Source organism: Macaca thibetana, chromosome 11, assembly GCF_024542745.1.
Source record: "Macaca thibetana thibetana isolate TM-01 chromosome 11, ASM2454274v1, whole genome shotgun sequence".
NCBI lineage: Eukaryota > Metazoa > Chordata > Mammalia > Primates > Cercopithecidae > Macaca > Macaca thibetana.
In genome coordinates, this window is record NC_065588.1 from 71,517,470 (window position 1) to 71,532,782 (window position 15,313).

General features: G+C 35.2%; 3 protein-coding genes across 8 annotated transcripts in view; 1 reads left to right on the forward strand and 2 right to left on the reverse strand.

Moving 5' to 3' along the window:
- GLIPR1 (GLI pathogenesis related 1) overlaps positions 1-15,313 on the forward strand; it is an 897,418-nt gene that overhangs the window by 702,207 nt on the left and 179,898 nt on the right. The window lies entirely within an intron of this gene.
- The window catches only part of CAPS2 (calcyphosine 2), a 61,359-nt gene that overhangs the window by 39,608 nt on the left and 6,438 nt on the right, over positions 1-15,313 (reverse strand). For 2 of the 6 annotated variants that reach the window (XM_050749455.1, XM_050749454.1), the window contains exons 4-6: positions 14,699-14,744; positions 12,878-13,054; positions 7,761-7,883 (exon numbers count right to left, since the gene is read on the reverse strand). In XM_050749455.1, coding sequence (XP_050605412.1) covers positions 7,761-7,883; positions 12,878-13,054; positions 14,699-14,744 — 346 coding nt within the window. Of the gene's footprint in view, positions 1-6,163; positions 6,737-7,732; positions 7,884-12,877; positions 13,055-14,495; positions 14,610-14,698; positions 14,745-15,313 lie in introns of those variants that run through there. The other 4 variants (XM_050749459.1, XM_050749456.1, XM_050749457.1 and 1 more) reach the window with 4 other exon arrangements.
- On the reverse strand, positions 341-667 carry LOC126931341 (ATP synthase subunit ATP5MJ, mitochondrial-like). The gene has a single exon (XM_050749468.1). The coding sequence runs from the start codon at positions 665-667 to the stop codon at positions 491-493; it is 177 nt and encodes a 58-aa protein (XP_050605425.1). The 3' UTR covers positions 341-490.

A 15,313-nucleotide genomic window follows, 5' to 3' on the forward strand; every position in this document is an offset into this window, starting at 1 on the left:
TTTTATTTCACTGAGCAGTGGTTTGTAGTTCTCCTTGAACAGGTCCTTCAAATCCCTTGTAAGTTGGATTCCTAGGTATTTTATTCTCTTTGAAGCAATTGTGAATGGGAGTTCACTCATGATTTGGCTGTTTGTCTGTTACTGGTGTATAAGAATGCTTGTGATTTTTGCACATTGATTTTGTATCCTGAGACTGCTGAAGTTGCTTATCAGCTTAAGGAGATCTCGGGCTGAGATGATGGGGTTTTCTAAATATACAGTCATGTCATCTGCAAACAGGGACAATTTAACTTCTTCTTTTCCTTTTTTTTTTTTTTTTTTTTTTTTTTTTTTTTAGCAGTGCATCTCAGAGATCCATTTATTCATGCCATGAAGTAAATGGTACTTATACAAGTGTACTGGGATGTTCTACACTCCCCATCTAACACGGCTTGCTTAAATTTACAGGCGGACTGATGTTTTCTTTCACATGTACTCCAAGTAAATCTGGTTAATGATGACCAGGAGCAGGCGCCGAAGCTTTCAAAGCCTTACTTCTTTTATCAGCGACCCAGATTTTATAAACAATGAAGCCCATCAGCCCCATTCCTATCCAAATCTCCTGGTAAACTTTGGTGTAGTAGGGCTTCATGGGGATCCACACATTTTTAATAATACTTTGAAGCATCTTGGCGCAGGACAGACACCTCAGACCACCACAAACCTGCAGTCAAGTCAGAAAGGTCACCGAGCGCGCACCTCTTTTCCTAATTGAATACCCTTTATTTCTTTCTCTTGCCTGATTGCCCTAGTCAGAACTTCCAACACTATGTTGAATAGGAGGGGTGAGAGAGGGCATGCCTGTCTTGTGCCAGTTTTCAAAGAGAATGCTTCCAGTTTTTTCCCATTCAGTATGTTATTGGCTGTAGGTTTGCCATAAATAGTTCTTATTATTTTGAGATACGTTCCATCAATACCGAATTTATTGAGAGTTTCTAGCATGAAGGGCTGTTGAATTTTGTCAAAGGCCTTTTCTGCATCTATTGAGATAATCATGTGGTTTTTGTCTCTGGTTCTGTTTATATGCTGGATTATGTTTATTGATTTGCATATGTTGAACCAGCCTTGCATCCCAGGGATGCTTTTTGATGTGCTGCTGGATTCAGTTTGCCAGTATTTTATTGAGGATTTTCGCATCGATGTTCATTAGGGATGTTGGTCTAAAATTCTTTTTTTGTTGTGTCTCTGCCAGGCTTTGGTATCAGGATGATGTTGGCCTCATAAAATGAGTTAGGGAGGATTCCCTCTTTTTCTATTGATTGGAATAGTTTCAGAAGGAATGGTACCAGCTCCTCCTTGTACCTCTGGTAGAATTCAGCTGTGAATCCATCTGGTCCTGGAGTTTTTTTGGTTGGTAGGCTATTAATTATTGCCTCAATTTCAGAGCCTGCTATTGGTCAATTCAGGGATTCAGCTTCTTCCTGGTTTAGTCTTGGGAGAGTGTAAGTGTCCAGGAAATTATCCATTTCTTCTAGATTTTCTACTTTATTTGCATAGAGGTGTTTATAGTATTCTCTGATGGTAGTTTGTATTTCTGTGGGGTTGGTGGTGATATCCCTTTATCATTTTTTATTGCATCTATTTGATTCTTCTCTCTTTTCTTCTTTATTAGTCTTGCTAGTGGTCTATCAATTTTGTTGATCTTTTTAAAAAACCAACTCCTGGATTCATTGATTTTTTTGGAGGGTTTTTTTGTGTCTCTATCTCCTTCAGTTCTGCTCTGATCATAGTTATTTCTTGCCTTCTGCTAGCTTTTGAATGTGTTTGCTCTTGCTTCTCTAGTTCTTTTAATTGTGATGTTAGGGTGTCAATTTTAGATCTTTCCTGCTTTCTCTTGTGGGCATTTAGTGCTATAAATTTCCCTCTGCACACTGCTTTAAATGTGTCCCAGAGATTCTGGTATGTTGTATCTTTGTTCTTATTGACTTCAAAGAACATCTTTATTCCTGCCTTCATTTCATTATGTACCCAGTAGTCATTCAGGAGCAGGTTGTTCAGTTTCCATGTAGTTGAGCAGTTTTGATTGAGTTTCTTAGTCCTGAGTTCTAGTTCGATTGCACTGTGGTCTGAGAGACAGTTTGTTATAATTTCTGTTCTTGTACATTTGCTGAGGAGTGCTTTACTTCCAATTATGTGGTCAATTTTGGAATAAGTGTGATGTGGTGCTGAGAAGAATGTATATTCTGTTGCTTTGGGGTGGAGAGTTCTGTAGATGTCTATTAGGTTTGCTTGGTGCAGAGGTGAGTTCAATTCCTGGATATCCTTGTTAAGTTTCTGTCTCGTTGATCTGTCTAATGTTGACAATGGGGTGTTAAAGTCTCCCATTATTATTGTATGGGAGTCTAAGTCTCTTTGTAAGTCTCTAAGGACTTGCTTTATGAATCTAGGTGCTCCTGTATTGGGTGCATATATATTTAGGATAGTTAGCTCTTCTTGTTGAATTGATCCCTTCACCATTATGTAATGGCCTTGTCTCTTTTGATCTTTGATGGTTTAAAGTCTGTTTTATCAGAGACTAGGATTGCAACCCCTGCCTTTTTTTGTTTTTCATTTGCTTGGTAGATCTTCCTCCATCCCTTTATTTTGAGCCTATGTGTGTCTCTACATGTGAGATGGGTCTCCTGAATACAGCAAACTGATGGGTCTTGACTCTTTATCCAATTCGCCAGTCTGTGTCTTTTAATTGGACCATTTAGTCCATTTATATTTAAGGTTAATATTGTTATGTGTGAACTTGATCCTGTCATTATATTAGCTGGTTACTTTGTTCATTGGTTGATGCAGTTTCTTCCTAGCATCGATGGTCTTTACATTTTGGCATGTTTTTGCCATGGCTGGTACTGGTTGTTCCTTTCCATATTTAGTGCTTCCTTCAGGATCTCTTGTAGGGCAGGCCTGGTGGTGACAAAATCTCTCAGCATTTGCTTATCTGAAAGGATTTTATTTCTCCTTCACTAATGAAACTTAGTTTCGCTGGATATGAAATTCTCAGTTGAAAATTCTTTTCTTTGAGAATGTTGAATATTTGCCCCCACTCTCTTCTGGCTTGTAGAGTTTCTGCCGAGAAATCTGCTGTTAGTCTGATGGGCTTCCCTTTGTGGGTAACCCGACCTTTCTCTCTGGCTGCCCTTAACATTTTTTCCTTCATTTCAACATTGGTGAATCTGACAATTATGTGTCTTGGAGTTGCTCTTCTCGAGGAGTATCTTTGTGGCGTTCTCTGTATTTCCTGAATTTGAATGTTGGCCTGCCTTGCTTGGTTGGGGAAATTCTCCTGGATAATATCCTGCAGAATGTTTTCCAACTTGGTTCCATTTTCCCCATCACTTTCAGGCACACCAATCAGATGTAGATTTGGTCTTTTAACATAATACCATATTTTTTGAAGGCTTTGTTCATTTCTTTTTACTCTTTTTTCCCTAAACTTCTCTTCTCACTTCATTTCATTCATTTGCTCTTCAATCACTAAACTCTTTCTTCCAGTTGATCAAGTTAAGTTACTGAAGCTTGTGCATTTGTCACATAGTTCTCATGTCATGGTTTTCATCTCTATCAGTTCATTTATGGACTTCTCTGCATTGCTTATTCTAGTTATCCATTCATCCATTCTTTTTTCAAGGTTTTTAGTTTCTTTGCACTGGGTACGTAGTTCCTCCTTTAGCTCTGAGAAGTTTGATGGACTGAAGCCTTCTTCTCTCAACTCGTCAAAGTCATTCTCCATCCAGCTTTGTTCCATTGCTGGCGATGAGCTGTGTTCCTTTGGAGGGGGAGATGCGCTCTGATTTTTTGAATTTCCAGCTTTTCTGCCCTGCTTTTTCCCCATCTTTGTGGTTTCATCTGCCTTTGGTCTTTGATGATGGTCACATACTGATGGGGTTTTGGTGTGGGTGTCCTTTCTGTTTGTTAGTTTTCCTTCTGACAGTCAGGACCCTCAGTTGCAGGTCTGTTGGAGTTTGCTTGAGGTCCACTCCAGACCCTGTTTGCCTAGGTATCAGCAGTGGAGGCTGCAGAAGATAGAATATTGCTAAACAGCAAGTGTTGCTGTCTTTTCTTGCCCTGGAAGCTTCGTCTCAGAGGTGTACCCAGCCGTGTGAGGTGTGAGGTGTCAGTCTGCACCTAGTGGGGGATATCTCCCAGTTAGGCTACTCAGGGGTCAGGGACCCACTTGAGCAGGCAGTCTGTCCGTTCTCAGATCTCAACCTCCATGCTGGGAGAACCACTGCTCTCTTCAAAGCTGTCAGACAGGAACATTTACATCTGCAGAGGTTTCTGCTGCTTTTTGTTTAGCTATGCCCTGTCCCCAGAGGTGGAGTCTACAGAAGCAGGCAGGCCTCCTTGAGCTGCAGTGGGCTCCCCCCAGTTCGAGCTTCCCAGAGGCTTTGTTTACCTACTTAAGCCTCAGCAATGGCAGGCGCCCCTCCCCCAGCCTTGCTGCTGCCTTGCAGTTAGATCTCAGACTGCTGTGCTAGCAATGAGGGAGGCTCCATGGGCATGGGACCCTCCAGGCCAGGCATGGGATATAATCTCCTGGTGTGCCTTTTGCTAAGACCCTTGGTAAAGCACAGTATTAGGGTGGGAGTTACCCGATTTTCCAGGTGTTGTGTGTCTCAGTTTCCCTTCGCTAGGAAAAGGAATTCCCTTCCCCCTTGCACTTCCCAGGTGAGGCGATGCCTTGCCCTGCTTCAGCTCTCGCTGGTCGGGCTGCACCCACTGACCAGCACCGACTGTCTGACATGCCCCAGTGAGATGAACCTGGTACCTCAGTTGAAAATGCAAAAATCACCCATCTTCTGTGTCACTCGTGCTGGGAGCTGGAGGCTGGAGCTGTTCCTATTTGGCCATCTTGGGCGTCCCCCACTTCATACTATTTTTCACTTTTCCAATTCATCTGAAACTATTTTTATGATTTTTTTAGGTCATATCTAATTGAAATATTGGTAATCATTCAATTCCAATTATATTGTCATGCAGCTATAATGACTAAAATTTACCTTTAGAGGGGCAAATAAAAGAGGTTAAAAAATTAAGAAGTCAAAATAAAGCTTGTTCTGTTTTTAGAATGTAAATTACTGTCATCCCCATTGATCATTCCAATAAATGAAATTAAGATAGAGGCTTTGTAACCTTAGAAAAAGTGCTTTATTTAAAACTGAGACAAAATATAAAATAAGAATGTCTAAAGACATATCATAGAAACAAAAAGTAAAACTTGCAAGAAAATTGGAAAAGTTGGGCACAATTATTTAAATGCTATTTAGCCTACACTAAATTTAGTTTTTTGGGTTTTTTTTTTTTTTTTTTTGAGACAGGGTCTTGCTATGTTGCCCAAGCTGGAGTGCAGTGGCACTACCATGGCTCACTGCAACCTCTGCCTCCTAAATTCAAGCGATTCTCATGCCTCAGCCTCCCAAGTAACTGGGACTACAGGTGTATGCCACCACGGCTGGCTAACTTTTATATTTTTAGTAGAGATGGGGTTTCACCATGTTGGTCAGCCTGGTCTCGAACTCCCGGTCTCAAGTGATCCCCCAGCCTCAGCCTCTCAAAGTGCTGGGATTATAGGTATGAGCCACCATGGCCAGCCTTAAATTTAGTTTTAATAATAATGTTAAAACAAAATTTAATAAGAATTTTAATAAGAATGTTAAAACTAAACTTAAATGTAGGCTAAATAACACTTTTATTTAGCCTAAATTATTATTAAACATTATTATTATTTAACATTATTTAAATGTTATTTAGCCTACACTAAATTTAGTATTTTTGTTTGGTAGAAATTCAAAATGTATAGTTTACACATTTAATATGTCCCACATAAAGCTTACGTTATTTAATACATCTTGTGTCACTCTCTAAGCTCATGATGCTTTATAAGATTTTTATCTAGTTATAAATTTAAAACAGCAAATAAATGTTTAAAAATTAGCACAACCTAAAAGTAAAGCAAGGTATATTTTTTAATATCTAAGAGTGATTCATAAAGTGGACACTGACTAAAACATTAAAATTATACACAGAAAAGATCCACATCAGCCAAACACAGATGTGTTTACAGATGTAAAACCCAGTAGAAGCCAAAGAAGGGAGATTAATTAACACCATAGAGCCCATGCAGAAAGCCCACCTTGAGTGTTGAAGCTTATGGTGGCTTATACTTTGTAGGAAAGGTTAGAACCCATAGGCACACTGATTTAGAGATCTGTATAAACATAAAGCAGATTAGAAGCAGAAGTGACACTGATGCAAGGATCTATCAACACTAAAAAATGAAAAAGGAGCTGGATGAGGTGGACACAAAAAACGTAGTTTCATTGCTTCTATTTTCACTTAAGAGGTGTACAATTAAATAAAGAAGTTTTCACCTACATTTTTAAAACAAATTGGTGCTAATTTCAGATGCCTTGAAAGCTTACTCATGTAAACGTTTCCTCAGAGGAAGGAGGAGACAGTTAAATGAGTACTACCAAAATAAAATAAAACTTGATAATGAATTTAGAAACATTGCTCCTAATAATGTAGTTGTAAGGAAAAGAAATCCATTAACATCCAGATTGCTTTGAATTACATCAAGAACAATATTCAATGAGCCTTAATTATTGTAACACCCATTTCAAATATAACTTCAGGGATATATCAAAATAAGCCTTATTTGAAACACTATTTTTCCTTAAAAAGTAGCATTTTTTAATTTTTAGGATAATCCTGATAATACTCATTCTATTAAACATAAATACCCAAATGATAATAGGCACCAAAAAGAAAAAAATGTGCATGTGGTTTAAGTAAAAGAACTCACAAATTTGCAACTTAGGACATCCACAGAAAATCAGTTCACATAGTCCAGAGATTGATTATTTATTGCTATTAATTCAGACATAATTGATTCTGGATGACTGTGACCCAAATAAAACATATGTTGAATCTCCACTCAATGATAATAGTAATGTAACTAACTATATCCATATTGCTTTGTTACTATTTATGCTATCAAAACCAGACTTTTCCCAACTTGTGAGCCACCACACTGGCATTCCAACAATCTGTTATAAGTATGCCTAAGACATTAATCATTTGGGTGTCTGAGGTGGTCAGTGACCTCCAGTTCCAAGCAGCTTGGTACCTTTACCCCAGAACATTACAGAAATGTTTTAATTATCTATTTGTGCCAGAACTGGGCTAAACTATACTTGCCAACCTAATTGATTCTGTAAAAGACATAATTGAAAGTTAATATTAAGCATCTGGAGTTTTGTTTCACTTTTCCTAAAAAAGAAAAATAACTTATTTCTGGAATTTCCTTAACTAGCCTGAATGTATCTAATGTTAGTAGCTCACTACTTCAAAAAAAATAACCAGGCTGCTTTTCGGGGGCAAGGAGGTGACACCAAATAAACTCACTAACATAAATAGCAGCCAACTCACATTTTGAACAGTATAAAATAAATGTTTCAAACACCTAAAGACTCAAGACAATTTTCTACCAACACAATATATAATATTATACACAATATATATATTATATATAATATATATAATAATATAGAATAATACCAAACACAATTCAATCATTTATAAAAACGAGGACTCAATTTTCCATTAATGAATATTCACCTGAGTCCAAATTCAATTGTTGCAATTATTTATTCCATTCAGTCTTTAAAATCTTAGAAATCAAATGAGATTAATGGCTCACCAAATAAGTAAAAATGCTGACAACTTACTGCATCCAATTTTCTTGCCCTCTGTTGTTTATCGCAAGGGTTGTCTGCATAACCTTGCTGTAAGAGGGCTTTCCTATCCAGAGTTGTAAGGTCATCTGTGTTGGCTTCTTTATGTTGCACGCACTATGCATGAAAGAAATAAATGAAGCATCATACACATATTTAGAATGTTTGTTTTTAACAAAATATGGGAATAGATAACCATGGAATATCTCAGTGACTATTTGTACAGCAGTTAAAAGTACAGGCTCTGAAAATCAGATTGCTTATATTTGAATCCAGCTCTTCCAGTTGCCAGCTAGATGACCTCTCTGTGTCTCAGTTTACTCATAGATAAAATGTGAATTAATAATAGAAACTACTTCACCAGAAACAAAAAGGATTAAGAGATAATACATGCCCAAAACTTTATAAAAACTACTTGACACAGTAGGCATTACATAAAAGTTAGCAACTATTATAATTATTATTGTCCAATTTGAATCTTTGAAAAATTAATAAATGTGGGCATGTCTACTCCATTATAAAATTTAATTCAGAAATAAAATACTAAAAGATGAGTGTAACCTTCGAGGTAAAAGATTATTTGGGATGCTAAAGAGATAAACATCAAATTGTTCTTTGACTATGAGATGTGTTTATGCTACCTCAGCAAAACAAAAAAAAAGGTTCCAATAAGATAGCAACTTGTCAAAACCTTTACAGATTTCAAGATTTCTTCCTTCCAGGGCTTATTCTTACTTTAGATCTTCCTTGAAAGGTCATACTCTACCCTAATACTCCTCTCTGTCTTTATGACCTTTGATTGCTGCATAAAATTTTGTTATATATTTGTTTAGGCTTTATCGCTTGCCTCTCCTAATGTAAGTTCCATGAAAGCAGGAACCTTGTCTGTCATTTTTATTGCCATATCCCTGGTTGCAGAACAGGATAATACAACGTGAGCACTCGATAAATATTTATTCAATAAATGAATAATGAACCTAGCTTAGGTATTTACTATTTAAAACTCAATTTATGAGGATACTTTACCATTTTATTTGTTTACCCACTAATATACTTCTTTCTAAATAGTGATTTATTTAAACAGGCACCAAAAAATGCTTAGCATTATATAGGTAAATTAAGCAGATTAATTTAATGCATATATTCAAATATAAGCAAAGCACTGTATTTTGTTCAGGTTGAAAACACTTTCGAAATAATTTTATTTTGTGTCACCTTGTTTTCTACCTTTTACAAAAGGAAAACTGATATTTCCACTTAATATTTCAAATTTAACCTCCCAAAAGCAGACTTCTTTACAGTCTTCCCCTACCTCTAGTTAATGGTAACCCTCTTAGGCCAAAAGCCTTGGATCCATTCTTTTTTTATTTTAAAATATTTTATTGACAATAAAAATTGTAAATATGCAGTGTGTACAATATGATGATTTGATATACAGATAGATTATGTAATGATTATCACAATCAAATTAATTAATACATCCATCACCACACAATTACCATTTGTATTTGTCTGTGTATGTGTGTGTGTGTGTCATTAAGACACTTAAAATCTGCTTTCTTATCAAATTTCTAGGAAAAAAATATAGTATGATTAACCGTAATCACCACAAATACAGTAGTTCCTCAGAACTTATTTATCGTATAACTGAAAGTTCATATCCGTTGACCAAGTCCCCATTTTCCCAACCCCTCCCCCCGAGTCCCTGGCAACCAATATTCTGCTCTCTGCTTCTGTGGGCTCAACTTTTTTAGAGTCCACATTTAAGTGAAAACATAGAGTATTTGTCTTTCTGTGCCTAGTTTAATGTCCTGAAATTAATCCTTGTAGAGTCATTCTTGGTCTTCCCTTTCTCTCAAGTCTACAACTAATCCATTCAAAAATCTTCTTAGCCCTACCTTCAGAATCTATCAACAATATGACTTTGTGAGACACTACAACGTTCCGAGTCTGAAGCTACCATCACCTAGGTCCAAGCCATCATCATCAAATTTTGCCTCGATTATTGTGACAGCCTCCTCAAAGGTCTTCCTGCTTTCATCTTTGTCCTATTCTCAATAAAGACCATCCTCAAAAGAACAAAGTAGCTTTCTGCCTCACAGAAAAAGACAAAGTCCTTACATGGCTTGGGTGACCTCCCTGAGCTGCCTCCCAAACTCCCTTTAACTCTCTGACTAACCTCCTTCCATCTCTCCCTTGTTCTCCCTCCTCTGACCACACTGTCCTCCTCAATATTTCTTAAACACCCCTACTCATGACACAGAGTTTCTCCTGACTAGCTTGCTCCTCAGGTGTGTGCTAAAATGCTATCTTATCTAAAGGTCTCCCCTGTGATCCTATACAAATTGCTATCCCATACCCAAAGCCCTGACTTTCCTAGATCCCTTCTATACACCACACTTTTCACATGTGTCATACTAGCTGGGTTGAATGATTAATCATTCCATTGATTGATTTTTTTTTCTCCTTGCCATTTCCTTCCATTAGGATATAAGCTCTTTAGAGGCAGAAATTTTTGTCTGTTTTATTCACTGACTTACCCCCAGTGCCTGGACAGGGGTATTGCGTAAAGTTAAGAACTCAGCAACTATTTGTTGAAAGAATAAATAATAAATGAATAAATTATATTGATCATTTATACAATTAAAAAGGTTTCTTTAGAGTGAAAAAAGATGTATTTGGAATGAATAATAAGTACGATTAGGAAATTAAGATTATTTTCAACAAAATTGAAGTTTAATGATTTTCATGTTTAATTTCAAGATGTTTCATTATTTTAAAAATAGACATGTACACATAAATTTGCATTTTAGGTAACAAAACAATCTGACAAGAGATTCATCAGCTTTTATAGTAAGTGGAAGGAAAACTCAACAAAGGAAATTTACCATTAGAATTGCCATGGTTTGGATGTTTGTCCCCTCTAAACCTCATGTTGAAATTTCATCCCCAATGTTGGAATGGTGTTTGGGTCATGGAGGTTGATCTCTCATGATCAATGTTGTCCCTTGGAGGTGAGTGAGTTTTCATTTTATTATTTCCCAAGAGTGCTGGTTGTTCAAAAGAGCCTGGCACCTCCACGTGCTCTCTTGTCTCCTATCTTGCTAAGTGATCTCTGCACATGCTGGCTTCCCTTCACCTTCCACCATGAGTAGAAGCAACCTGAAGCTCTTAACAGGTGCTCAGTCTTCAGCTTTCTAGCCAACAGACTCATGAAGCCAAATAAACCCTTCTTTCTTCATAAATTACCCAGCCTCAGGTATTTCTTTACAGCAACACAAAATGAACTAAGACAAGAATCAAGCAAAGTCAAACTTCTATTTTACAGTTCAACTGATTATCAGTTGACTCATGTATCAGACTGATTAGTTAGCAACTATAGCCTTTAGTGATTGCCCTGGATCCTAAATATTTCTAATCTTAGCTTTGCTTTGCCAGTAAAGAGAATCAATTTACATGTTGATCCCTGCTTTAAAGAGGGGCTTATATTTCTGATATCAGGGATGTCTTCTATTTCCAGAGATTACTAGTGTTAATTCATATAATTGTAATAGAATTTACTAATAGGCCACTTATATAGCAGTTTTGATTCTCATAATGGTATATTTTAAAAAGACATCAAGTAAGTTCCTCAAACCCCTTAAGCACAAAATTATTATATAGAATCTACAGAAATGCTTTTTAACTAGAAGTTCTTCTAAAAGAACCACTAAAAACATATTAAACTTAATAATTTCACACCTTTAATATAGATTCTAAAAATCAAAGCAGCAAAACAGCATATTTTCCAGAAGAATTTAGGTGCATATTGGCTTCTATAAAACTCTTTATTCTTACTATATAAATACTTACCAATTTTATGGAAAATCTGCAAATAAAATTTGTTTTTTTCTTAAACCAAAAATAAAAGAAGTCCTCATTTGAATTTGCACTTGCAAATTCCAGTTTTACTTAAATAAAATAAAAGTTTTACTTAAAACTTTTAAAATAAAAGTTTTACTTAAAAAATATTTTGAACCATTTTCCTGCCATTCAGTAAAGCATGTGCTTACAGAAACCTTCATTCTGTTTTCCCAATATCTATACAGTGATCTATCTAAATATCACTTTGTATATCCTGCAAACAATACATGGTGAGATGCTAAAAGGTTATGAAATTATCTTGCCTAGTATTATAGACACCAGATTATCATACTTCTGTGTTTATATTTGGGTCTACAAAAATGTTTTTAAAATAAGAAAGACTAAATAATCCCATTAATTTTGTTACTCTTTCAGCTAAACACTATGTAATTTATTTAATTCTAGATAGTTTCTGCCGGGTTAAAAAATAGCTGACATGTCATACCTACTTATAAATTTATTATTTTTTAGCTACAGAAAAATGCTAAGCAAATACAACATTAAAACCATCCTGAAAACACATTATTCTTACAAAAAGTTAACTGAATTAAAAATTCTATCTATATATTCTCTTCTTTATGGCCACTAGTATCCTATTTTTCAAATTATTCCTTCCAAAAATCAAGACTGACTTTTTATGTATGATTATGAAAGCCATTACAATTAAGATGTTTATTATTATATTCATTAATAATGAATTTATACCCAATTAATATTACATAAAAACATAACAATTTCAGCAATTCATGATGTTAAAAAACCATTTCCCATAATGTGACAAAAGACAGTAATGAAGTGATGGTAGTTTTTGCACAAAACAGACTATAAAGTCTCAAACTACTTATCAATTTTAAAATATAGACTGTCAGACCAACTGAGTTCAAGACAGCTACGTCAACAAAATACGTAATGCTGTCTTATTTCTAATCCCAAGGTACGTGAAAAACTTCTATCAGAGAAAAAGTGACTAAACTATATGGCTATAACTTTTTTGTCAGAAAATGATTACAATAACCCGTTAAATTTGTTGTGAAGAACAAACTAGCTAATATAACTAAAATATTTACAACAGTCCTTGATAAACAGAAATAAATGTTACCTATTATACTTATGACTAATAGCAAGACAAGTCACCCAAAAAGAGATTTCTATAATACATGCAGTTTTCTTTAAATTTAATTAGAATTTTTTTAAGCCTCATACATTACCTTTTCATCTATCTTGTTTCTTGGAGACTGTTGATGTGTAACATTTGAGTTTGTATTCTCTGCATCTATCTGACTATACTGCTTATAGCCCTCTTTCATTTCCGTTTTATATTGCTGATATTTTAGTTTATATTTGTCTGTTGGTGCTGGCAAATTTTCAGGTATCATGTTCTGATCCTATAGGTAAAAAGAAAAAAGAATGCTGTCAGAAAAAATTACTAATTTTCCTTATTGGAATTAACAGGTTTATCATTTATCTTAGCATTTACTCCTTAAAAATGACCATTATAGTCAATGTTCTAAGCAGAGATAGTATTTAAGATATTCAACTGGTATAGACAGCATCACTGACCAATCAGAGCAGACAGAACTGCTAAGAATGGGCACTTACCTTAAATACTAGTAAGCTTGTACCTTGTTTCCTAGCTGAAGATCCATTCTGGTTCCAATAGCATTTAAGAGGAGAAAAATTGATTTATCTTTCTTCTTAGGATTTTTAGATAAGCTTTTCTTCTGCCTCAGAAGAACTCCACTGTTAATCTTTCTTTTCATAATAGACATAGCAATTGAAGATCACTAATACTGAGCATTGGTTGTCATTTCTAGAATATCAAGATATTCTATCTATTTGCAAACATGGAAACATTTGCAAATAAAATTTGTTTTTCTCTTAAACCAAAAGTAAACAAATGTCCTCATTTGAATTTGCATTCAAGGAAATAAAAGTTTTACTTAAAAAATATTTTGAACCATTTTGCTGCCACTCAGTAAAGCATGTGCTTACAGAAAACTTCATTCTATTTTCCCAATAGAAAACAGTGACCTAAATATTATTTGGTTCCCTACCATATTTCCATGGGAGTGAGAGATAATGGAGTCAGTGGATAAGAGAAATCTAAAAGAAGTGCTATACAAATACAAGGGCATACTGTATTGACCCAGGGAGGGACAGACACTCCAAAAGGAGCTTTTTTATACAGCCAGTCCAATCCTTGAAAAGTGTTGAGGATATCCATGTCTAACCCAGAGAAGGATGAAGCAAAGCTTCAGGATATTATTCATGCAGTTTTCCAAAATGAAACTAGGAACATGAATAGAGTCAGCCATATGAAAAGACTAACAAAAACAGAAAAGCCCTACTCCTATACTAGTCAGGATTTATATTCACATTGTGAACAAAACACTAGATATGTTTGAAGCATAAACATGTCCCAAGGAGACAACTTGGAATGAGCATAGCTACTTACTCCATAGTATCCCAGTAGCCTAAAGTATGAATCAGTTTCCAGGAGACCAGTCTTACATTGCTAAACTAGCAATATCTGATCTAAAAGTTTGCCATATTTTAAAAAATTCCTCAATTCCATATAAGGATATACCTGTACTTTACTGATTTCATGTAAAAATTTTAAAATACCAATTTCAATGTGTGACAAGATGTAAAACAAGTAAAAATCATTTCACTAACATTATGGTTTGGTATTCTAACACATAAAATATTTAAACTTGGCAAAACATCGATTGAACATAACAAAATTTTTTAATTTTATTGAGATTAAATCCAGTGCTAATAATGCATACTATAATTCTGAAAATTGATAAGCAAATAAATACTAGCCAATTTATTTAGATGATGCTGAGTATATGGAGTTTGACATGGTGTGACCCAACCAAGAGTAGAAGATGAATTTGGCGGGCTTGCTGTACTAAGTGGAATATATGAAAAATTGTCCTAAAAAATAAAATTAATGATACTTCTTATATTCTATGTGTAATATTGTGTTTTAATGTTTATTATATTAAATACTAAATAAAAATTACCTCATCATCAGAGTCAACAAGGCTTCCCAAATCAAGTCGTGGGACCCTGAAAGAAATAATCTAAGTATCTCGTAACTTTTTAACATGAAATTTTAACAACTGCAAATCTTATGTGTTACATCTTTTATAAATAGGTACACTGAAACCAATGGTGCCGTGGCTTCTACTGGCTTGTGATAGGCTTTTGTTAAATGCTCAGTAATTTGTCAAGCTGGTTGTTAAACCCATCCATCATTAAAAATATATATAAATTTACAATTAAGTTATATTAAAAATAAATACTCAAAATTCATCACTTCCCGATGATTTCACTGTACTTTGCTATTATCTGTGCTCTAGAGATTATCTATGTCTATCCTATCTCTATGGTAGTTTAATAGTGTGCACCTCTTTCTAATTCTGTGCTCAGTGATGTCATATAGGTACACTGAAATCAGCCTTGGTGGGATTATTTACACTGCAATTGGCAAATGCTATGAATAGGACTTGGTTTAATATTTGGTTGATTTCTGAAACTGTAACAAGTGTTGGAGAAAAATGTTAACAATGCAGATTCAACCTAAAATTATATCATGTCTATACCTGTCACACAGTGAATAGCCTCAAAACACGCTG

Excerpts from the sequence above, each read along its gene's own strand:
- LOC126931341 (XM_050749468.1), bottom strand. The coding sequence starts at position 667 with ATGCTTCAAAGTATTATTAAAAATGTGTGGATCCCCATGAAGCCCTAC.